The sequence below is a fragment of the Magallana gigas genome, chromosome 10, assembly GCF_963853765.1.
Source record: "Magallana gigas chromosome 10, xbMagGiga1.1, whole genome shotgun sequence".
In the NCBI taxonomy this organism is placed as follows: domain Eukaryota; kingdom Metazoa; phylum Mollusca; class Bivalvia; order Ostreida; family Ostreidae; genus Magallana; species Magallana gigas.
This window is the reverse complement of record NC_088862.1, coordinates 18562308-18586428: the sequence shown is the minus strand read 5'-3', so window position 1 is coordinate 18586428 and position 24121 is coordinate 18562308. Positions and strand designations below refer to the sequence as shown.

General features: G+C 32.6%; 1 protein-coding gene and 1 long non-coding RNA gene across 3 annotated transcripts; one reads left to right on the top strand and one right to left on the bottom strand.

The window, feature by feature from the left end:
- Positions 1-1131: 1131 nt before the first annotated feature.
- LOC105324289 (fatty acyl-CoA hydrolase precursor, medium chain) lies at positions 1132-7298 on the bottom strand. 2 transcript variants are annotated; one of them, XM_020065418.3, is made up of 3 exons: positions 7215-7298; positions 2339-3917; positions 1132-1453 (listed from the first exon to the last, which is right to left on the bottom strand). In XM_020065418.3, the coding sequence occupies exons 2-3, from the start codon at positions 3883-3885 to the stop codon at positions 1279-1281; spliced, it is 1722 nt and encodes a 573-aa protein (XP_019920977.2). In that variant the 5' UTR covers positions 3886-3917; positions 7215-7298; the 3' UTR covers positions 1132-1278. The 2 variants fall into 2 exon arrangements, with proteins under 2 accessions (XP_019920977.2, XP_034308836.1); XM_034452945.2 differs by having other exon boundaries at positions 2339-3887; positions 7215-7288.
- Positions 7299-17047: 9749 nt separating this feature from the next.
- On the top strand, positions 17048-22250 carry LOC105324680 (uncharacterized). The gene is made up of 3 exons (XR_010710431.1): positions 17048-17174; positions 19948-20113; positions 22033-22250. It is a non-coding gene; the product is annotated as an uncharacterized lncRNA (long non-coding RNA).
- Positions 22251-24121: the final 1871 nt, after the last annotated feature.

The following is a 24121-nucleotide window of genomic DNA, read 5'->3' as shown; positions in this document are numbered from 1 at the left end:
AAAAAGAATTTTTTGAAAAATTGTGATGATTTTCAGAATTTGATTTTACTGGGTCCATCACTTTAGTACCAAAGTTTTGTTGCTATTATATCAAAACTGCAGTAGAAAATTTTTTCACAAATTTACTTATAATATATATAATTTACTGTATCTGCATAGCAACAATTTATTAATTTATATGCCAAAATCTTATTTTATTGTTATCGGAAGAAATAATTAAGGCAAGATGTACTTATCATCTAGGGTATGATTTAACGTATTTTGAAGAAACCTAATTTCACAATTTATTCCAGTTTATTTATCTAACGTAAAAGTAAAAAGATATCGTGAATAATTCAAACTGTTGCAAACTCAAAAATTTTCTTCAGATTAAAAAAACATTTTTTTTCTGAACCATTGTATTATAACAAAAGACATTAATTAGCACAAATACAAGATTGTTTTGATTCTTTGAAATTATTAGCCATTAAGTACACCAACCTATAAATGAGAAGGAATAAACTACTTATAAGTACGTATATAAATAAGAACGTTTAGGCTTCAAATTTGAGTCTTCAATGAAATGAAAGTTTTTACGGAAAGTAAGGTAAAATTGATGCTTGAGGTGAACTCCTATTTATTCATGAACTATTGCAAATAAATTGTACTTGGACAAAGATAATAAAAAATCTTGTCAATCTTGTCAGAGACAAAATTAAAGCCTAGACAATGATTGACCGTTTTGACAAGGCAAGGCAGCTAGACATTGGAGGGTGGGGGTGTTCAGTGCTTTTTCAGACCTCAGAAATGGAGAGAGCTACAGGCGGAAAAACATTTGACGAGCAATCGAACTTACTAATTAATAACTTATGAAAACACAATGTTTAGCCGTGTTAACTACTTAATCATTTTGTGATTTTATAATTAGGTTTTTTTTATTGACGGCTGCCCTATTGCAATAGGTCGTGGTGAATTCGAAAATAAGATATGGGATAGATACAAGTAGAATGTTAAAACAATATTTGAATATTATTTCATCTATAAAGTATCCAAATCTGCGTCATTGCGAAAAGCCTTCATAATGATTGAAATGTTATGCATTTATAAATGAAAACATTAAGCATATTATAGATACATTCAAAACTCAAAACAGTATTTTTAAAATTTTTATTTATCTACAAAAGTATACAAAATGAAAAAAACACCTCTAGATCTATCTATATAATCTCTAAAACAATAAAAACATAGTACCCATATTTGTTTTGAAGACATAATCTATATCATTCATTCTTAAATTTTTTACAACTCATCACGAGTCAAGTGACGACGGCCGGTTTCCAATATTCTACTAAGAAGATCCGTGGCTTCAGATTTTAAATTTTCTGCCGTTTCAATTGGTGTGTCGAAGATGATGTATTGCTTTCTGTTTATTTCATAGGAAGGCCACAGAGGAATATTCTCTCCATTTGGGTTTCTAAAGGAAAAGACAGTGAAATAATATTTTAAATATCAAGCAGCTTGCAAGTTATCTCGTTTGTTCTTAGATATTTTGAGTTAAAAATACTCTTCAGATACCAGTTATATTACAGGAAAAATCACGATCAGTCATGATACTTAATACATCTTGTTTGATTGAAGAATGAGTATCAAGGAGACAAGCTCAAGATTTGAGTTTAAAATAATCAAGTTTTATTAATCCAATTTAAATGTTTTAGTTGCATGATTAACTACATTTTGAGTATTTCAAAATGTCTACCAAAATTGAACGTTGGCTGTCAAGTGATGATCGAGCGTGTTATAGGACTTAGCTTACAATTCTTTGTTTTCTGGACAAGGCTCGTGCCCTTTTTAACCAAAATGCTGGATAAAATTTGTCTTCACCAGAATTGGTCTATTTACATCTACTAAATAGTCTTAAAACAATTAGTGGACGAAAGTGTTTATTTCATTCAAATTTGTTTTCAATCTAGTGTAATATTTTAGATACTTGGTATGTAAACAGACCTTTGTTTACAAAACAAACACTTGTTAGCTTGTTATCTTTCGTAGAACTCGTCAACTGACTTTTAACTTTTTGTGACAATAGGAAACACCTAAATAAAACATTTTAAAGATCAAATATAAAAAAAAATATTCAGCTTAAACAGAAAAAGTTTCTTTTCCAGATACTTAGTATATGCAATTCTCACTTTAATCGACAAAATTATTTACAAAAATACTAGATTATTTACACTGCTCGATCAAGCACACAATAGTAGATTGATGTACACATTAAGAATAATAATATGTAAACCCTTGTTAATTTTCGAAGGAGATCTGCAAAATAATAACAATTACGATTATTGGAGACATATCTTACCCAAACTTAGCAAAGTTAGTCCAGTACTGGATAATTTTTTCAGATAAGCCTTGATCTTCATCATATTCTTTCCTTTTCTCATCGGGAATTTCGAATATATCTGAAAAGTTGAAGAAAAAACGCAAATCATCTGCGTGCCCAGCTCCTTTGAACCAAGATGGTGGATCTCCTCCAATAGGAAAGGGTCTCGTTTTGGTTATAAGAAATTGATAGGTGTTTGCTTGGGGGTTATCTTTGGCGTGGGTTGACAACATTAAGTTGCTTGGCACGATGAAAGTCGAATCGCCATGAAACTCGCACACTTTATTACTTTGGGCATCAATACTTTCAGCCGTAGTGTAGAAATCACAGATTTCTTGAGCTAATTCAGGAACATTTCCCACTGCGTTATTAACAAAGACAGGTGCTGTCATCTCACATAAGACGCTTTTAGGAATTTTTTCTGTAACGCTAAAGTTATATTTCTTTTGAACGTCAGGTGTCAAGCCCGTGTACAGCATATTGCCTTCACCGTCAAGAGTGCCAGACATGAAGTCCAGAGAGCGGAAAAATGTATAGCTCTTATCTTCAGGAGATTTTGGATAAGCTAGATGTTCATCTATTAGCTTGCCATCTACACTTGGATATAGTCCCCCAGCTTGATAAGACACATTTTGGGAATCCATTATATCTGGTAACATTATTGCGTTTGTAATATTTTCAACGGGTAATTTCTGTAAACAATCTAAGGTTTCTGCAGCATCTCTTTTGTCACTGCAATTTGTTCTTTCTAAAAATAGATCTTTTGTTCTTATTTCCCATTCCTTCTTTGCAAAGGTAACGGTAGACACTACCCCACTTTGAGATATAGCTCGTTGAAACAAACCTTCGTTGGAGGGAATCAAAGTCAGCAAACTAACAGACATACCACCTGCTGACTCCCCAAAGATGGTCACTGAGTTCGGGTTTCCACCGAAAGAAGCAATGTTGTTATGAATCCAACGAAGAGCCTCGATTTGGTCCATTATTCCGTAGTTTCCCGACAACAGAGGATCATGCATTGTAAAGAAGCCTAGTAGTCCAAGTCTGTAATTGATGGTTACGACTATGACGTCCCCTTTCAAAACCATTGGCTGTGGCTTGTATTGATTAGCAGCACCGATTATGAAGCCGCCCCCATAAATCCATACCATGACAGACAGGTTACGTTCCAATGAAATTTTACCAGGAACATAGATATCTAGATATAGACAATCTTCATTTGTCTCCGAAAAATTGAATCCAGGAGAAGGAAAGTGCCACTGGGGACATACGGGGGATTTTGTTTCAGAACTCCCTTGGACTCCATCCCATTCTCCAATAGGCTGTGGTGGTCTAAATCGGAGTTTTCCGATTGGAGGTTTGGCAAACGGTATTTTCACAAATCTAAATACTTTTCCATCGTCATAATTTTCCTCGTAACCTCTAACCCAACCTGACGTCGTGTTGACTTCAACGGCATTAACCACGTCATTTCCTTTTACTAACGATGCTACCAAAGTGAGCGAAAAAATGTAGACCTTCATCATCTCTATTGAAAAATTAGACAAATCTTTACATTCTGAAATGATAAAGTGTAAATTAGAAACAAATCGTATCAATTTGGAACTTATAGTTTAATCAGCATTCCAAACTTTAAAAAATGTTTGAAAGTTAGATCAAGTTATTTAAATTTTGGCAGAAAAAATAAAGGAAAAACAAAACCCCCGTTATTTTTGATTAAGTGGTATCCATCATTGTGAAGTTCAGTAAGGGTACATGTACAGCAAATACATGTTGAGAAGATAAAAACTCTTCATTCTATTATATAAGAAGAAAAGCGTAATACTATAGAGTTAAATTTAATATTATGATTACATAAACAGTTCTGTCCAACATAGCGATTAAACCTTGAAAAGAGAGAGTCACCCTTGCATTTGCCTTCCAATAATTGTAAAAATTGCTCTTGTATTTCAGACTTCTTCACTTCCTGATTAAACTTAAAAAAAAAATATCGATGCATCGATTTGATCCTGATATTTTTTCGATATTATTGAAACTTATTTTCTTACTAATTTTTAAAACCACATAATTTTTTGAGTCGATATTGCGGATATGAAGGAAACTGATCAATGGCAAGGTAATTTTTTGGGTTTTATTTAGGAAGGGGGGGGGGGTAAATCAGTGTTCAAGAGATATTTACATTACTTGCCTCTTTGCAATTTACCTCTAGTCTCCCATATAATGCGTCAATATACTTTTTTTATAGTCACTACGATATTACCTGCAGTTTTATGCCAATAATTCCATATTTGGTAACATGTTTATCATGACTATCATTTGGGGAAAACTATGAATCTCACACACTCTGGAAGCTGAGGCATTGCCGACCTGAAAATCCGTTTTCAGAGTCCAAAACTTTAGATCAGCTGATTTCAGAGGTTCGATCAAATGGTTGTTTCGTGAGAGCTAACAAGACCAATGGTAGGTTCCTATTTGGTGTTAATTGACGTGTGGATGGGTATTTATTAAATAGACCTTTCAACTATGATGAAAGTCCTGAATCTATACCAATACAATTCCCATTTTGATTAATGATAACTATTCCTGACTTATATCCAGCAATCATTTAAGGTTTGCATTTTTTTTTTTACATTGAGGAGGTATATAAACAAAAGGCCCATGGACTACATCGCTTACCTGAACAACAGTTCCTTGTATCAATTTATATTAGTTTTTTAAAAACTTTAAAAATATATTTCTATGTTAAACTTTAAACAGATATTTTTCACATTTTAGAGAAACTCGTGAAGAGAATGGGCCCGTTCAAATCTTACGGGTGTAGGACTGTAGTTAACTTTAAAGTCAGTGATCAGTTGTTAATGACATTAATGAAGTTATGAATCAACTGCAGGGACCTTGATTTAGCAGAGAGGTTCAACACTATAGTCGTGCTACCGAGTCCAATATTATCAACACGTTTGTGCATGAGATGCATGACATTTTGTTTGAAGGGGTCATGAAAGCTATAATAATACCAAGTCAACTGAAATGCCAAAAATCCATGCCAAAGTCATTTGAAGAATTTTCTTCGGCAAGAATTGCAATGGACGCCACAGGAGTGACATAGGCCATCCCAACAGATATAAATAGCCAGTCACTGGCACACAGTAACTACAAGAGTCGCCAAACAGTGAAGGCTTTAACTTGTGTTGCACCTAATGCTGCTCTTGTGTTCTGTTTCGATCTTTATCCTGGATCAACACCAGACTCCGCAAGTGTGGCCAGTGTGGCATTGGTTTCCTCAGTAGCAAATTTATAATATGACGTCACATCGACAAGTGCATTGCAAACAGTCAGCTGTTTATATTCAACGTTGTTGGCATAGTTATTTTTAATGTAGTTTAATGTGTTTGTAGCCATAAAAATCGGAAGTCTTATAAAATTATTTTGGGGCATATTTGATGACTTGTTGTTTTGTGTTTGTGTTTTGTCTCATAGTTAAAATTTCCCGTACTTTCTGTCGGTGCGACCATAAAGAAGACACTAACAGTGCTGCGTATATAACAATATTTATATATGGAAACATAACTATGTCGATATCACTATAATACATATAATGTTCTATGTCAACACTTCTTTCTTGATATTACTAACACTCATTCTTAAAAAAAATTATCATTTAACCCCATATTTTGTTCAGTCGCATCGCAGATAGCAAGAAAGATGGAAAATTTACAATAAAGTGATTTAGATAATGAAAACCCACCTCAAAACAATGCAAAATATTTGCATAATTAAAACGACATTATTCATATACATGTATTACATGGCTTCGAGGGCAACATATCGGATATTTGCCCCGAGGTGACAGGAAAGCCTTGGAGTGAGACAGGAAGGCCCTAGAGTGGTATGTCGCCCGATACCGAAGGCAGAGGGCGACATAACACTCCACGGCTTTCCTGTCACCGAGGTACAAATATTCTGGTATTGCCGCCCGAGAAGACATGTTATATATGTTATAAAACATCTTTAAATAAAAATCTGTTGAAGAATATATTAATTTTACCTCATTGAAAGGTGTATTTTTATAATTAATCCATCTTCATATCTTACAAATCAATTTTCTTGTAAAATGTCGATTGATGCTTTCAAAAAGATAATTTTTCAAATTAAACAATTAAAGTAAGATTCTCTGAATAGGAGACACTGTCATGACATTTTTTTTTCGAGGAATTGTTTACGTTTGCTTTGCTAAATTTCGATCCCGACGTAATTAATATGCAGAATTATTGCACGCGAGGGTAATATAACAGTTTCGGGAGGGCAATATAACCATTTCCTGTGAAATATAACTTTTTCCGGAAGGGCAATTTAACTATTTCCGGTGTAAATCAGCAATTTTCAGGGCATAGTAATAAAATCATCTCATTTGTGACATAACGAGAAAACTTATTCAAAAATGTTATATAATAGTTTTTATGTTGATAAGACGATAAAAAGCATGAAAACGTATAAGTTATAACACAACAAGTGTAGGCCCAGATACGCATCCATAGTATTCAGGTCAATACATATATCTTTAATCCTCTTGGACACATAGAGAAGAGATAAACGTATATACCTGGGTTTATTTTGGTTTAATTATGAGTTAACAAGTCATTTTTTAAAGATACGTCTTCTTAATGAGCATAATTTATATAGGGAATACCGCGTACATATATCACTCATACCTCAAAACGAATCACAGTAGATCAAAATTCTAAGGTACACATACTTTTTGCTATAAAGTTAACTACGTGTTTGTATCTATATCCGTGCTAAAAACTATTTTTGTTGTAAACCTTTGTTTAGGCACAAACCTAGAATTAGATCTTACCCTATTACATCGATTGGCACTGCAAATTGTCGAGAGAGGTAAGGCGCCCCACTTCTACTGGCGTTTAAAAACACTGTTTAAAGGGTCGCTATTCTAAATTTTAAACTCTTATCACGTGTGTAAGCATATACTTTATTAAGGTCTTTCGTTGGAATTATTCTTCAGCAAAGTGTTTCGTTTCGTTTCTTTTTATTTTTTTCTTCTAAACGCCAACTTTGATCCTTGATATTTCGCTCGTTTGTTCGCCGATTCTTTCGATATTTTCAAATCTCATCACATGCCACCGCAACGTCATTTTAACGCGTTTTCTTGCTCCTATGTTTCAAATACCTTACACGTACAAACAAACGGAAAACATACATTATTTTTCATTTCTTGTCTTTTGTTTACATTTTAATTTTAGTTCATACTTTTGAACTAATGATATCAGTCTTTGTGTAAAACGTAATATATATTTAGTACCCTTGTTTAATTCCAGTTCAACAATAAAAAAAAAAGCCCCAATGAAATGACGTAGTGAAGCTCTAAAATCCTTTACATTCTATAGTTTTTGTTTGAACAAATGCTTTGCCTGAAAAATTCTTCTCCCAAAATTCCCGCCAATATGATGTTTAATTATTCGCCTCGTCGTGGTGTCAAATTTCTATTGCTTAGTAAATGTAATTCTACTGTCTTCATATTTCAACTGGAACACAAGTGAAATTTGCGTAAAAGTTAGTCAAAATAAATAGATAAATGAACATATATTATAATTTGATTTCCTTTGTTATCAATTGTTGGTCTACTGACACTAAGAGAGTAGTTGTTTAAGTTTTTTTAGTCTCCAAGTTTGTCTGCGCCGGGTACCACAACCACCATCGACTAATTATGTACGATCGTATTGTGATGTCTCAATAGTTTCCGAACAATACTCGTATTATTGGAATCGTTTTTGTGTGCTTTCCCGATTGCGTCATGTTAAAGTCTGTCGGTTACGTAATTTATAAAATACCCCCGCACCATTACCACAAACTTTCTTATTGGTGGACACAGCTTACCACTGATTTGCTGCTGATAATCAACCCACCGATCCCTGCACATCAAGTTTTTCATCAAATTCTTTGATCTTGAAGCTTATCACACAGACTTACTTGGTTAAGAAAGAATTATTCCCTGGGGAAGGGGTGGGTGCCAAATCTCCTAGAAGGATTTACAGAGTTAAACTTCAACATACACGGAACAACGGCTATATATATATTGAACGGTTGGAATATGTAGAATCGTAACATATATTTTTTAAGAACATGGTCAGGATTTAAACTGAAAAAATTAAACTTTAACATTCAATACCGTATGTTTACACTGCTTCATTGGGTATTTCTAATAATTATCTAATATTTGAGGTCAGTCTTCGGTTAATAAGCGAAAAATAGACTTTGCAATTATTTGTAATGTAAACATTTTAATTGCTGAAAAAACATTCTTCTTGTTTTTTTAAAAATGAGTGTGACACACACTTTAACTAGTTATTTGTGTTAAGACAATGAACAAATGTTTTACCAATAAATTTCTACTATTAACTATTACTATATATAAATTCAAAACACGACATATCAATAAAGAAAACTTTGTGCTGCTTTCGAATAAATAATTTATTCACATCAAGTCGTTGTTCTATGATAAATCAGGGACAGGCCTTCCGTTTCTAAAAATTTACATTATCTTCTATAAAGCGTTTCTGAGCTTCTATATCTAAAACACGAAAAAAAAAATCATGAACAGAAAGAAGGAATGCATAAATGTTTTTTTAATTATAAACATACTAAAATCTTGACTGACTCTTAGCTGATTTCTTAACACCATCCCCAACGAATCAAAATAATCAATTATTAAACATATCTTAAAAAAATAAAATTTCTTTTTCAATTTTCGTTATTGTAATCGTTAAATGATTGTTTTAAATCTAAATGAAACCCAGAAGTGTCATCATTATGTATACTATTTTTCTTTACGAATTCTTTAAATTAGAATACTAACCTTTGACTTTCTTTACAAACTCCTTCGCTTTATCCTTCATCTTAGAGCCCAGCTCTTTGGCCGTGTCTTTCATTTTCATCATATTGTCCTCGCTGAAATACTTGAAAGCTGATGTGATCATACACAGTTGACATAGCATTAATGCAATCAGCACACATGTAATTGGTTTCATGTTTAGTAATAGTACGTCAAATTCGATTAGCTCTCTTTGAAATATACAATGCAGTCGCTGTAATATTCCTATTTATACAAATAAAAAGTACAACATATTGTAGATTAAAATCATTCGTGTTGATTACAAATCTTTATGATGTCAACAGCTGGAGTTTTTTTTTAGCATTTACGATAAAACAATGCAATATTCATGTATTTTGATAATGTACTTCTAAACAAATTATCTCTAAATGAATTCTTTTTAAAAACAAGAAAAAATCAACGTTTTTATACATAACTTATTATTCTATTACTCTTTCTAAACTCAAGAAGAAAAAAAAATACAAAATCTACATATATCGGATATCATCGATCTTCTCTCTCTCTCTCTCTCTGTATATATCTTTTTACAATTTTAGCATTCTCGATTGTAAAGAGAATACATTATTCTTATCGCATGATGTATATTCAGTCTTTTATTTACATATGTAGATATGCATTTTTTTGGCAGCTGTCTGGGCTATTTTTAGCTGAATATCATCAGTTTAAAAATAGCTTTTTGGATTGTAATAGAATGTAACGACTATTTAATAAGTTGTCAATTTTGATGAATGAAGGAAACAATGAAGATAATATAAATTTCTGAAAGGTTTCTCCAGTATTGTTATTCAAATCTGGTGATCATGAGCTCTTAATGGATAACATTTTGGGCGAAGCAAACAACAAACCTGTTGTCAGATAAACACGTAGTTATCAATAAGGAGTTAAAAATCATTATCTACAAACAGTTATCATGAAAAGTATTGTTTAAGGGATCAAAAAAGGGGAAATTATATCATTTCTTAATAAAAGATCTAATTCAAATTTTCTTTGTATAACATCAAAGCAGTTACCTGGCTTCTGATTGTCTTGGTGGTACATGTATATCAGCTTATGATGGCCATCTCGGCTTAAAAAATGTTCCGCAAAGATAATGTAAAGAAAATAAAAGATGTGGCCAAGGATATGAAATCCATGATAAGGGTTACGTGGAAAGACATTATTAAGGAAATGATAGGTACGTAAAGCATTTTATTTTGGAATTTAATACTATTTCTACCTCCATTTGCATGTTTTTAATTTAAGGAGGCCGGATGGTTATCAATTTACTAATCGCATCTACCTTGCAATTTGAATATTTAGATTAGCACAATGCGTGACATTTTTAGGAGTTGATTTAAATCAACTCTCCTATGCAGTTACTCTGGCAAACCGAAACTGAAACAGTGTTTGGACCTAAGCACAAATCATCACAGCTGACAAGAGTTAGTTCTTGAAAATAATCGATAGATTCGATGTAATGTCCGCTGAAGCATTTTTTAAAAAGAAAACTTATTTATAAATACCTAAGAAATAGTCAGATTTTAAATAGTACGATTAAATAAGAACTTTTTAGCAGTCGTATGTATTCCTACGCCAGAGTTCAATAGAGTCTCGTTCAACCATCGGCTGTCCCCGTACATCATCGACAAGCAGAGAGTCAGTCTATATTTAGAGGTCGCATCATTAAGCTATCACCTGACCTAGTATCTCTTACTTGTCGGAGATTAACGGAGACAGCCGAGCATCTGGTTGAACGAGACTAGAGTTCATTTTTTTAAATATAACACAACATGATTCATAAGAGGTTTTCTCGAAATTCTTGTAGGAAAAGTCCGAGAATCCATATTATAAAAATGTGCGTAATTCAAATAGAGATTAGAAACAACTTGCCCAGCAAAATAACATATCGTTGATTTGAAGATAAATAATAATCGATAGAAATCAACTTCCGTCAGTACTTCAGTACTTTGATTCATACTGTATCCTAAATATGCCCGAGGTCGCTGTTTATCCACACGAGAGACATCAGACTCGAAGGTTGATTTACAGAGACTTCGAGATAATTTAACATGGAATGCGATATGAATAATATCATGTCATGAATTTTATATCATTAACAAATATCAAAGAAACAATTAAAAACACCACTTAATGAATTATTATTGACAAATTAACATGTATTAGTGCACATATACTGATAAACTTTTGTGTAAATCTTCGCCAGCTGTTTTTATTTCAAGTTGACGTCGACGTAATTATTTTACGTCGTTCACGGACATCGGAACTTATCGACGCATATCGATGTCTACGTACGCGACTATAACTGATGATTAATGGAAAGGGATTTGTAAAAACAACCAACCACTGCTGGACAGGGGTGTGTGTTTTTTCATAACACTTCCCTATGGGTTTTACACACGGGTAGGCAAATTTCCGGTTTATATCGCAAAGGTTGGAAAGGGCATATTTTCTATAACTATTCAACATACTCTTAAATTGACTATATTCATCAAGTCGTCTAAATAAGATTATAAGGAGTCTTAATTTATTATGTGTATTGTATCCATTATCATGAACTTCATATTTTTCTGTTTAGATATGGACGCCGTCAAACGCTCTGTTAGGAATGAAGTGCACTAACAGCAAAAAATCCTTCACATTTGTTGAAATGTTATGGCTGGACGAATTAAATTGAGTAGATGACATTCAACAAATTAGTTGTTTTTCTTATTCTATATTAAGAAATACTCTTACATTTTGTTACTTCAATAAAAACCCAGATTTTTTATTTATATATTTACATTTTCAACTGTCTTTGTCTGTGATAACATTACGAATCAATTTTGAACCCTAAAACCCAATAACTTCATAAAACATGAGTGACATAAAATGGGCGTGTCTTATAGCATAGACGAAAAACGGCATTGGCTGTGCCGCGTAGTAATACATAGCATGTGCAACATAAAAAAATAGTGCTTTAAAAATAACGCTGTTTTAAAGAGTACAAATTGAAAATAATATAAATATAAGTAATAAGGAATCATTCTTTGAAAATTATGAGGTGATAATTTCGGTCGGAGCGTGGTCAAATCTATCATAAAGCTATTCGGGCTTTATTGGATTTGACCACGTCCCGACCGAAATTATCACCTCATAATACTCAAAGAATGATTCCTTATTCCTTAAATAATTACCCGACTACAGACTCGACTAAATCCCGAACACTTATTTTTACTGCACGCTTATTTTAAAGTAATCTTTCTTTGTTCATGGAATCAGTAATTTGATATCAGATAGAAATATACATGTTATTGCAATATCATTGTATGTCGTCATTTGATATCAATAGCAGAAATTTCTCCAGTAATTTAAGACGATTGTTATTTATGACCACTATCTTTTAAAGGATTTACTCTGGGTTATATGTCACATACCCTTAGTTACTGTGAAGCTAAATAAAGTGAACAATATACACACGCTTATGTGTCAGTAATGCAAACATTTTCTTTAGTTTGTATACACTTTTAGGAATTTTTCACAAATATTACCTGTTCTTCAAATGGTAGTTGAAGTAGCAATCCCTGTTTTAACTCCAAGTTGTTAGCACAAACAATAAAAAAAAAGACATTATGGAAGCAAGGTACGTGTAGCTCTTACATCGTCACTTTTATTGCGGTTTTATTAAATACAAGAAGGTTGTGTGTCTTTTGATAAATATTACCTTTTTTGGCAAACGATGATTGTAATAGCAATCCTTTACTTAAATTCAATTGGTCATCACATGAGCATGTTTAACAGACATTATGCCAAGCAAATTAGAGTACATGTAAGCCACACATCGCCGTTTTATTGCGGTGTTATCAATTACACTACGGTTGCGTTTCTAATGGTACCTCACCACATCTAGACTTCTACTTTTTAAGACACTACGTCACAAGATGGCGATTTAAATGTTATGTTAATTTGTTTATATCGTTCGATTGGGTTGTATATCGTCGTAGGCCAGTGGTTAAAGCATTGGGCTTCTGAACCGAAGATCATGAGTTCGAATCCGCCTGGAGCCTTTGTTCATGATTGCAGAATTAAAGTTTCGAAAATGTAATTTTTCATCCAAAATTGCCAATTTGTTTGCCTATTTGACTCAAATACTTCTTATTCATTATGATATATATCACAATCAAGTAATTTTCTTCCGATTTGAGAAAATATTTCAAGGTGTAGTGAGCCACCTTAAAGCTGACATGAATTCATAAAAGCATTTGGTCGCCATATTACTTTCGATCGCTCCTCAACTGCCACTGGGGTATATATACCGGTCGAGAAAGTTACGGTCGGTTGCTTTCCGATCGAGGCATTCAGGTTGCACGGACTTCTAAATGCATGGACTACACATTGTAGTAAAATGTTTGTAATAAAAGAATAGAGGAAACAACAATCAATGAAATACAAAAAATATTTATTCTTTGAAAGGATTTCGCAGGTATCCATATTATTTTTGCACTGAAAGTGCTGTCTTTCTCCGCATGCATATCGAACACGTGTGTCGTTCATACAGAGTGCATAACGTCTGCATCTTTTTGAATACCCCGGCGGCACTACATCCAACACAGTAGCTGAATGATAGTAAGTCCAAGAAAGTAACAACGTAACATCCGTTCCTGTAAAAACGCTCCGTTCTAAAATCCATGGGATCATTGACATTGCTCGATCTGCCACAGTGTGTGGTTTGCGCATGTGCGATGTTATAACATACACAGGAAAACGGTCCACAATTATCGACGAATTTTGAAAGTATCTGCGCCTGGATTTCAGTCTGTCTTGTTTCGTCGTTTATTGGACATATCTTGCGAGTGCATTGGTTGTCATATTACTTTTCTTCAAAACGCTTTTCTACGCGTCTTTTCGTCTAAGGTAACGTGTTCGGGTGTATGAAATTCCTGAATGCGGTGAAGCATGAATAGTCCTCTCAGCCTTATATAGGGGGTGTGTAGCGAAGAACAGAACGATAGAAATCGACAACTAATATGGCGTTAGTCGGAGATAAAAGGGAAATAATGCATATTTATGAATTCATGTCAGCTTTAAGTCACAGTTTGACTAAAACAAGCCCCTACTAATTCCCTTCTGCAACGAAGTGATTGAGTAGGGGCTGGCTTTAATTGAAATAGAACTAAAGTACACGTGTTTTCATCACAAAAATTTGCCGATATTTTTATTGGCCGTCTTAACTGTGATGCGTTGTCTAAAATTACACACATTTACACGATTAAAAGTTAATCTAATTATCTCATTTACGAAATATGTTATATTGAAAATGAATGGTATATATTACATCTAAGGGAAATTCGAAATATATAAGGAAAATAAAGGAAATTTAAATTTATTGTTGACGATACCGTGAACATGATGACTGTAAAATGTTTTGAAGACTTAAAGCAAAATTTAATGTCTTTGTTGATACATGTACATATTCTACATCAAAGCGACTATATGAATTTTTAGCGTTTGGTTCATAAACACATGCCATCTGCATAATACTTATTCTCATTTTGACGAATTTAACGATTTCTAATTAAATTATAAATCGATATACATTCTCCGGATACATCCGGGTGGATTGTATTTGATTGAAATTGACATTCAAATAGTTCGTATTTTTCTAACTCTATCTGAACTAAAGATTTATAATTCATGTCTTTTTGTCAGACTTGCTGTATGTTCCATAGGGAGTCTCACGCTTCATAACAAAAACACCCTATTCATGGAAAGAAATGTACAAGTGTATCTATTTTTTCAGAAACAACGGATGAAACTTATTTCACCATCTTTTGTTGTCATTAAAAACCGATTTTTTTTATTGCAAGCAAATATTTAAGAAAAAAGTCAACTAACATTAAGCTAACATTTGCAAGTAATGTCATAAAATATTTTTTTCAAAACTTCCAATCATTTTAAAAAAAAATATTTTCATTACAAATAATGTATACCATTCACTAACACCACACCACTCACAAACAAGATGAAAAAGTTAAAACCAAGTTTTAAATGATGAAGTCTTATTAGAAATCATTCCACATTAAAGAGGCATGTTAATTTTGACCATTTTTCGTAAATCTAACATTCATTTTTCTCGAAATTCAAAATTTGTGAATTTTTCATAACATCATCAAATTCAATTTAAACACTTTTTCCTGGTTGGTTAAAATATAAATTTTGAGTAACATGATTATTAGATATACAGTCATGTGTATTTAAAAAAAAAAAAAAAACCTCCCCAAAATACCAGTTTTGGCATCCAATACAATTATTTCACCAGACTTTTTAAAAATCCAATCAGACATTGACAGCCTTTCACAATTATATTTGAGAAATAGCTGGACAATAAAAAAAAGTTATGTGTAATTGTTTCTGGTTTGAAGGAACATATTAAGCATAGTGGATATTTTTTTTATTTTTACAAATGTAAAGTATTTTGTTAGTACCTAACATTCTTTGAATAATTCTGTAGTTAAACCATATCAATTCTGAATCTTTCGTGATCTAGTGTTTGAATGAACCTGTTTCTAGTTACATGTCAAGTCCAAAGGTATATTAAAACCGTTAGTCCCAGTTCCAATCATGTTTATTTGTTAGATATTTGATATTGATCTATTAAAGAATATGCATGTATAATAAAAGAACATCAGTAATTGTAAAGTCCAGGAATGTGTCAATGCAAACAATGTAAACCACTTGAGATATCATGCATAAAACTTTATAAATATTTCATAAATCATCAAAATGATTCATTGGAACGTTTCTATATTTTGTTAAAAGCTCATATATTTTAAATGCTCTGTTATCGATTCTTAAAGTAACAGTAAAATTGTGTTGTCTGTACTCGTCATGATCTTTCTTACATAAAACAAAAGAACGTTGACTGCTGGGACCAAAAGTGCTGAATTTGTACTGGTTCCTTCGGGATTTTCATGATTTGCAGTCTGTATCCCTCTTTTTACGTTAAAAAAACAATACTACTTGCCTGTATCGTACATTTATTTAATGTACGAGGTTGTGTAAAGAATGACACAAACAGAAATGTACAAATATTTAATGAATGTTTATAAAATAAGTTATTTCATTACACAGGAATAGTTTTAAAACTATTTCAATTCGTATTACGATTTCGTCCGCGTTCGTTTTCTCTCAGAGATTTTTTCCGGGTTGTGTTTTCTACAGGGTACGATTTCTTCTGATACCTCTTTGCACGCCATCTAGCGTTAATTCAGTGCATGACTGTTAGTTTTGCATCGGTAATCGTTTGTTTTGCATTGGCGTCTGTTGATTTTGCAAAAAAGACTGTTGATTTTGTTTTAAGCTGGTCTGTTTCGTTTTTTAACATGTTTTAAAAAATAAGTTGTTCGTTTTGAAGTAACGTCTTTTTTGCCTTTTCCGCCGCCCATAGTTCTTGTTAATATAATATCAACATCAAGTCAAATAAATGAATTTTGATCGTTTAGTTCATAAACACATTCCATCTATATCCTATCATTATTCTGATTTCGACTAAATAAGCGATTTCTCTATAAATTACAAATCGATATTCATTCCCTCATAGATGCTGATGGATTGCATTTGATGGTCGTTCAGTTAGTTCTATTTTTCGAAGTCTGTTAAATAATAGATAAATTATACATCGATATGTGAAAAGGGTATTAATGCATCAATACAAACAATGTAATACACTTGATATCTCTATAACTATTTTATAAATCACGGAAACGGATCAGTGGAAATATTTATTCTTTTTTAAAAAGAATATCCAAATCTCACAATTTTCTGTTACCGCTTGCTGAGGTGTCATGTTTTATAAGACTGTATACATTTCAATGGACGACCTGCACATTTTCGTATTATTAAGTACCTGTGGAATGGTTACAGGAAGTTTATGTAAGTTATTTTATTTTTTTTTTAAATAATTTATTTTACTGTGCGACCGTTGAGACGAGCGCAGCAAAAAATTAAATACTGTTAAGTAGATATTTTTCTTTCTGATCAAATTAAAATTTAGGATGATTTACTGTATGGATCCATCAACGTGATGAAATACCGTTTTCGTCTGTGTTTTAGCTTACCTGAATCGAGGGCTTTTCTGCTCACCTGTTTTTCGTTGTCCATCTGTTCATCCGTTTGTAAACCGTTTCACAATATTTACTTCTTCTCTTGAACAACTGGGCCAAATTTAACTTGCCAGAACACATCCTTATGAAAAGGAATTTCTTCATTGTTAGGACGACATCCCGTTAAAAAGAGAGGTGGATACGAAGCAGTGAAAATTGGGTGTGTGTCTTAAATAATCTTCTCAGGAATCACTGCACCAGAAATATTAAATACATGGTAACTGTATTGAAATGTAAGCTATAGTTTGGCGAGGGTGAGAGTCGGCGAGGCTTGCCGAACGATTTTGTTTATCGTGCAACATTATTTCACATTTTACGCCTCATACGATCTTTTTTGATAAATTTCGCTGCATATTCGTAGTTGAAACCTAGACGCTATGGTAATCAAACTACGAAGATGCATAATGCATCTGAATGACGGATAAATGCACGGGGTTATATTGGGGCTTTGGCCGAATATATATCCTTGATTTATTGGGCTACCTTTATTCGGTCAATGCAAGGGGTAGTTGCAGGATAAAAACCAATATTTATATTAAAGTTTATTTACATAGTAAAGATGCATGTCTGTATATATAGCTCACCAGAACCGAATTTTTAAGTGAGCTTTTCTGATCACTTGTTGTCAATATGTCTGTCTGTCTGTCTGTCTGTCTCTCTGTATGTATGTCCGTCCGTCTTTATCTAAACTTTTCCACGTTTTTTACTTCTTCTCTTGGACAAAACATTCTTATAGGAAGGGGATTATAAATTGATAGAAAAAAAGAGAGATAATTACAAAAGATAGAACATATGGTGTGTGTCTTAAAAAATCTTCATCACAAGAATCACTGCACCAGAAATGCCAATATTTACATCAAAGCTTGTAAAAATGAATATTCCAATTTGTTAGAATCGTGACTCCTGGGCTAATTCTACGGCTCAGGAGGGGTTCAAATTTAGCAATGAAATATATAAATAAAATGTTTTAAAATCTTCTATAGAAATGCAATTCTACAATTTTGGGAATACTATGCAAGGTAGTGTAGATGCTAAATTGTAAAAATCAATGACCCCCGTACTTTAACTTGGGTCAAAGGAGGGTTCAAAGTTCAACATATAACGATTCAGGGAAATGTTTAAAAATCTTCTTTTCAAGAACTACAATGCTACAATTTGCGAGGCTATTATGCAAGCATCTTCAAAATGTGTAGATTCTAAATTATAAAATTTGTGACCCTATGCAGACATCCTTATATAGCGTAAGTTCTAAATTCTTAAAATTGGACACACCTCCCACACATGCCAATATTTGAGCCCCGATAAGTTCAAGATAGAAAAATGGGGAACCTGTTTAGATATTTCTTAACAACTACAATTTGTGGGATTATTATGCACGCATTTTCAGATAGTTAAGATTCTAAATCATAAAAATTGTGACCCCAGGCCAACCCTGGGGAACAAACAGCTAGGAGTTTTATTTTACAACAAAGAATTATATAGGGGAAGTGTGGAAAAATCGTCTTATTAAATACCACAACGCTACAATTTGAGAGATTATTATGCAAGCATCCTCAGATAGCATAAATTCTTAATCATAAACATCGTGATCCACTGGGGCCCAAGGAGGGGTCCAAAGTTCAACATGGAAAAATATGGGGAAAATGTTTAAAAATCTTTCTGAAGAACTACAATGCTACAATTTGTATTGTTACATTATTACGCAAGTATCCTCAGATAGTGTAAATTCTAAATTGTTAAAATGGTGACCCCCAGGTCAATACTATGGCCCCAGGATTGGATCAGGATTAAACATATAGTCAAATAGGGAAAAAAGTTTTAAAAACTTTTCGTATCAAAATGCTACGATTTGTGAGATTACTAAGCAAGCATCATCAGATAGTATGGATTCTAAATTATTAAAATCGTGACCTAGGGGTTGTTCAAAGTTCAAGATAGAAAGACATAGGGAAAATGTTTTGAAATCTTCTACTTAATAACTAAATCTCTAGAATTATTAAGCAAGCATCCTTATATATTGAAGATTCAAAATTGTTTTAACCGTGTCTCGGACCAATACTTGGGCCCCAAGATTGTTTCAAAATTAAAAAAAGGACTATATAGGAAAAATGTTTCAAGCCCTTCTTCTCAAGAAATACAATGCTATATTAGGTTATTTTACAATGAAAGCAGCCTCATATCCCTGTATTAAGGTCACAGTAACCTTCTTTTTCTTCATTTTCACCATTATTTATTTTCTACTTTACAATATTGTTATCTTTAACACGTTGAGGTCTAGGATAATAGTCATAAATGTTGATCAGTTGATGCGTTATAAATTGCATTATATACACGAGATATGAATGCATGTAATTATATATTAGGGTAATGTACACAACTGAGTCAGTATGTCTGGAAATGTTTTTATGCATAACTATTCGATTTTCCTCTTTTCAAAATGATTTGCTAAGCAGTCGTACTTTTGACGCTTGAGTCAATTTTTTTTCTGGCATTAGTAAATTAATTTGAAACTTATTTGAATTGATTTTCTTGTTTTAAAACAGATAGTTGTCCAAACCAGACAAGTAAATCAATTGTCTTCGTCGATCAATGTTTCTGGATGATAAATGATGCATTGAGAACATTTGACGAGGCGCAAGCCGAGTGTCGAGTTAATGGTGGAAATCTTGCACGAATACCTAATAGCGAGACGTATGAAATATTAACAAAGTAAGAGGTAAATTTAGTGAAATTTTTTTTCACAACAATACACGATTTACGAAATGTGATGTATATTTCAGGGTTTCTTAACCGACACTTTCCAAAACTTTGTGTTTTTATTTAGTATTACTTTTTTTTTTGCTATGAAAAAACATCATTGTGAATGTCAATATACTCCTAAAACTCCAGTGTATATATTATTTATACAAATTCCATTAGTTTTTATAAAGCTTTGCATATTATTTCGGCATAATTTATTTGAACACACACATGATTTCATTTTTTTTTAATATAATGTAACCTGCTGATACGGTAAAAATAAATCTAATCCAAAATGAGACACAAATAGTCGAACAAATGGGAAACATTATCTGTGCTTAGATATGTGTGTTATATTTTTGCTGTTTTCAATTTTTCTGCTTTATTTTGAGTTTTTCTATGTATTCTTATTGTTCGACGAATCTGTCGTTGAGTCATTTAAACCACTTACGTTATATGATTACTATCTCGGTCACTTGACTTAAACTACTCCTAAATGTTATACATGTAACTGAATTATTGTCATTTGTTGCTTTCACATCGATCACATTCATTTTGTTGCAAACACATCTTAGTTGTTGAAGGGCAATACCCATATTTATAGATAAATTAGTGAGGACAGTTGAATTGTCACGTCACTATCCAATTAGAATACGCCTGTTGTGTACAAGAAATTAAGAGCGGGATTATAATATATCCATTTCTTGAGGCTGAATCTCTCACACAGTCGGAAAATTGGTTCTTTGAAATTTGTTTTTTTTTTAAATAGTTCATGTACATGTTACAATGCTTGTCAAACTCTTTTCAGACATGACTGTAAGCAAAAGTCAAAAACTGAGTTCAATAAGATTAGGTTTTTAATCTAAAGATATTGATCTGCCCTGCTTAATTTTAAAAGACACATTTACACATCTCACAGACGAAGTCTTCAATCTTAGTCTACATGTAGTTTAAAAGATTAATAGAATATTTTTTACTTGATGCTGCCCTTTATAATAATAAATTATATGTTTGCATAATTTTTCGGTTTATATTTTAAAGGATAGTAACCAAAATAATTGACTTCTGGTCTTAGAATGGGAGCTCAAAGATTATTTCATATATGAAACGAATACAAATTACAAGCATAGAAGTAAATATGTAGTGCCTAAGGTAGCAAGGGACAGTTTCGAATAAAGTACCCGTCAATATTTTTGTAAAATTGAGAGTTGCTGTACTTGAAGGCTTATGAGTGTTGCTAAAATTCATGAAATGTTTTTTAATGAATATCATTAGTTAGAGGGGTGTCTCTTGTTGAAATTGATATGCAATATGTAGGCCCCTTATGTTAGGTACATGAGAATCAGAAGTAAAATGCGAAACCTGCGGCTTTGACTGTTGTGCTGACTTTACACAGTGAAATTGCAAGTTACAGACGGGAGGTAAAATAACACGAAAAGTAGGTGGATGGGACATTGTAAACTATACACCGGTAAGTTTCTGACATGTGATAGTGCAGCATGCACGCGGTACGGAAGGTCAACCCTCTGCAGGGAATTAGCTGGGGGAGGTCTAAAAAGCTGAAAAATCATGAAAAATTAGCAAAATATGAAAGGGTCAAAATCTCATAAAAACCAGTATGTAGAGAATTTTACAGGTTTTGATTAGCAATTTTCTTCAGAAATTGGTGATTGGCCTTATAAAGAGTGAATTAAAGGTATTTGTGCTGAATGGGAACTGAGGAAACTCTAGTTACAGAGTTCTGAAGACATGCATCCCTTGGCTACAATGAATTGGATCAAAAAAACTGTCCCCTGCCACCTAATTATATTTTATGAATGAATAAATCAGAAGTTTTCTAAAACTCAATTTTATTTTCCTTTTTTACGGATTATACTATTTCATTACAGAGAATTTGAAAACAATTACTGGATCGGTGTTAATGACAAAGCTATGGAAGGAGTCTATGTTGACATGGAAAACACCAAACAAACGTTTCTTCCTTGGAATAGTAATGAACCGAACAATAAGGAAATATTTAACCCAGCAAACTGTTTAGTTGTTGTATCTACTGGAGTTATCTTTGGCGCCAGATGCAATGTAAAGTTTTCCACCTTCTGTGCAAATAATAACGGTAACGAAATAAAATTCAAAGTTGAAATATGATTTATTGTTTTGTATACTAGTATATTGTTTTCATGTATATTGTTTTATTGCATGTCTTTATGCTAAAAGCTGATTTATGTTTAACAAAAATTGACTGTTTTTTTTTAAATCATATAAATCTAATTTACATAATGCTAATAAAGAGAATAAGAGGCTAATGGGCCATATTGCTTACCTGAGCAACAATAGCAAAACTTAAAACCGTTTATATAGCACATGTATAATTGTCAAATACAAACTATCTAGACAACCTAGATGATTTTACCATGATTTATCATCATTATTGTAGAGTTTTTCCCTAACCTATTCTTTGGTGAAATCTAAGGCTCCTTTTGTTGCTTCAGTTTTTGAGAATAAAATTTTCTGTATTTATTCCATTGTAAAAATTCAACCCATCTATCGAGGCCCTACCAAGACTGCGAGAATCATGGTAGTGCAAACTTTTTTTTTTAATTTTTAGAAACATTGTTTTTGGATAAAAATGTAACATTTAACGACGGTTTGAAAAATTGCGAAGCCATGAAGTCAGGAGAAGTACGTGTAGCAGGTCCAGATCAAATTACAGAGGATACTTTGAAAAGGTCTTTATATTTCTTCCAGCTTTCAGTTTATGCGTAATGATGATCATTAGTAGCCAAATGGGGTTTCCTCAGTTTTAGGTTCGACTTCTTGCCTTTTCGAATTCAAAAAGTCAAAACCTCGCATTACATTTGAACCAAATCATACACGCTTTTTATATAATGTTGGCGGTCACGCTTTTTATATAGTGTTGGCGGAATGCTTGTTTTAAAAATGAAAACAGAGGGGCTTTCATGATGTGCATTAGCATAAATTAAGCATGGTGTAGATGAAAATGTGTAGTTACAATTATCATTTAAACATGACGTCGATGATACATTGGTTTTCACCGTTTTACATACAAGAAAGCATACAAAATTGAATACGGTTTAATTTTTTTTTAAATCTGCTAAATAACTGCTAAATGTTATTGACCGTAAAAATTAATTTTCTATTTCGAAAAAATATTTTCTATCAATATTTTGTTTTACTCAAATGAAGATATCTCATAATGTAACCACATCCTTTTTTGTTGTTAAACATTGTAAACATAATATATGTATAAGTTTAAAATATTCTCTATTGATGTAGACATGAATATAGATATTAGCTATATTTTTCTTCGAATATCATCGTGTGTGTTTTGATGGATTTTTTTTCCATAGATATCTCAAATCATTTAATGAATCGGAACAAGATGGGGAAATGTTTGCATGGGTTTATATGAAAGAAAACAATATCAAAGGAAAAAGAAGTGTTTTTGTGAATGCTGATTGTGTAGAGAAGAGATCATCGAATAACTGGCTGGACCGATGGTGCACATCAACCAAACACGCCCTTTGCTCCAAGAGACTTTGTAAGTATTAATTTTACATACATGGTAACTATTATTTACAAAATATAATGAACATACAGTGCTTTAGCTTTTGTGGTGGAACTCTAGTTGTTTTGTCGCGTCCCTCTATACTTATGTTCATATATACCCGGAATTTTTCTTTTTGATTTTTATAATTTTAAAAAAAAATGTCCTTATTGTTAACTGAAATCAGGCAGCAAAAAGAAATATTGCATTATATATTCTAATGCAAAAATTGATTAAAAGGCCATTTGGATAAAAAGCTGAAATTATAACCAATTATTTACAATGAAATAACAAAAAGACCCTTTTTATGTCCATAACTGTCTCCTGTCTCTAACTTTTTTTTTGAGGGGGGGGGGGGGGGCCTTCAACCCCATTGTGTTGGATCTCCGTATTGGTGCATTTTTACATGCTTA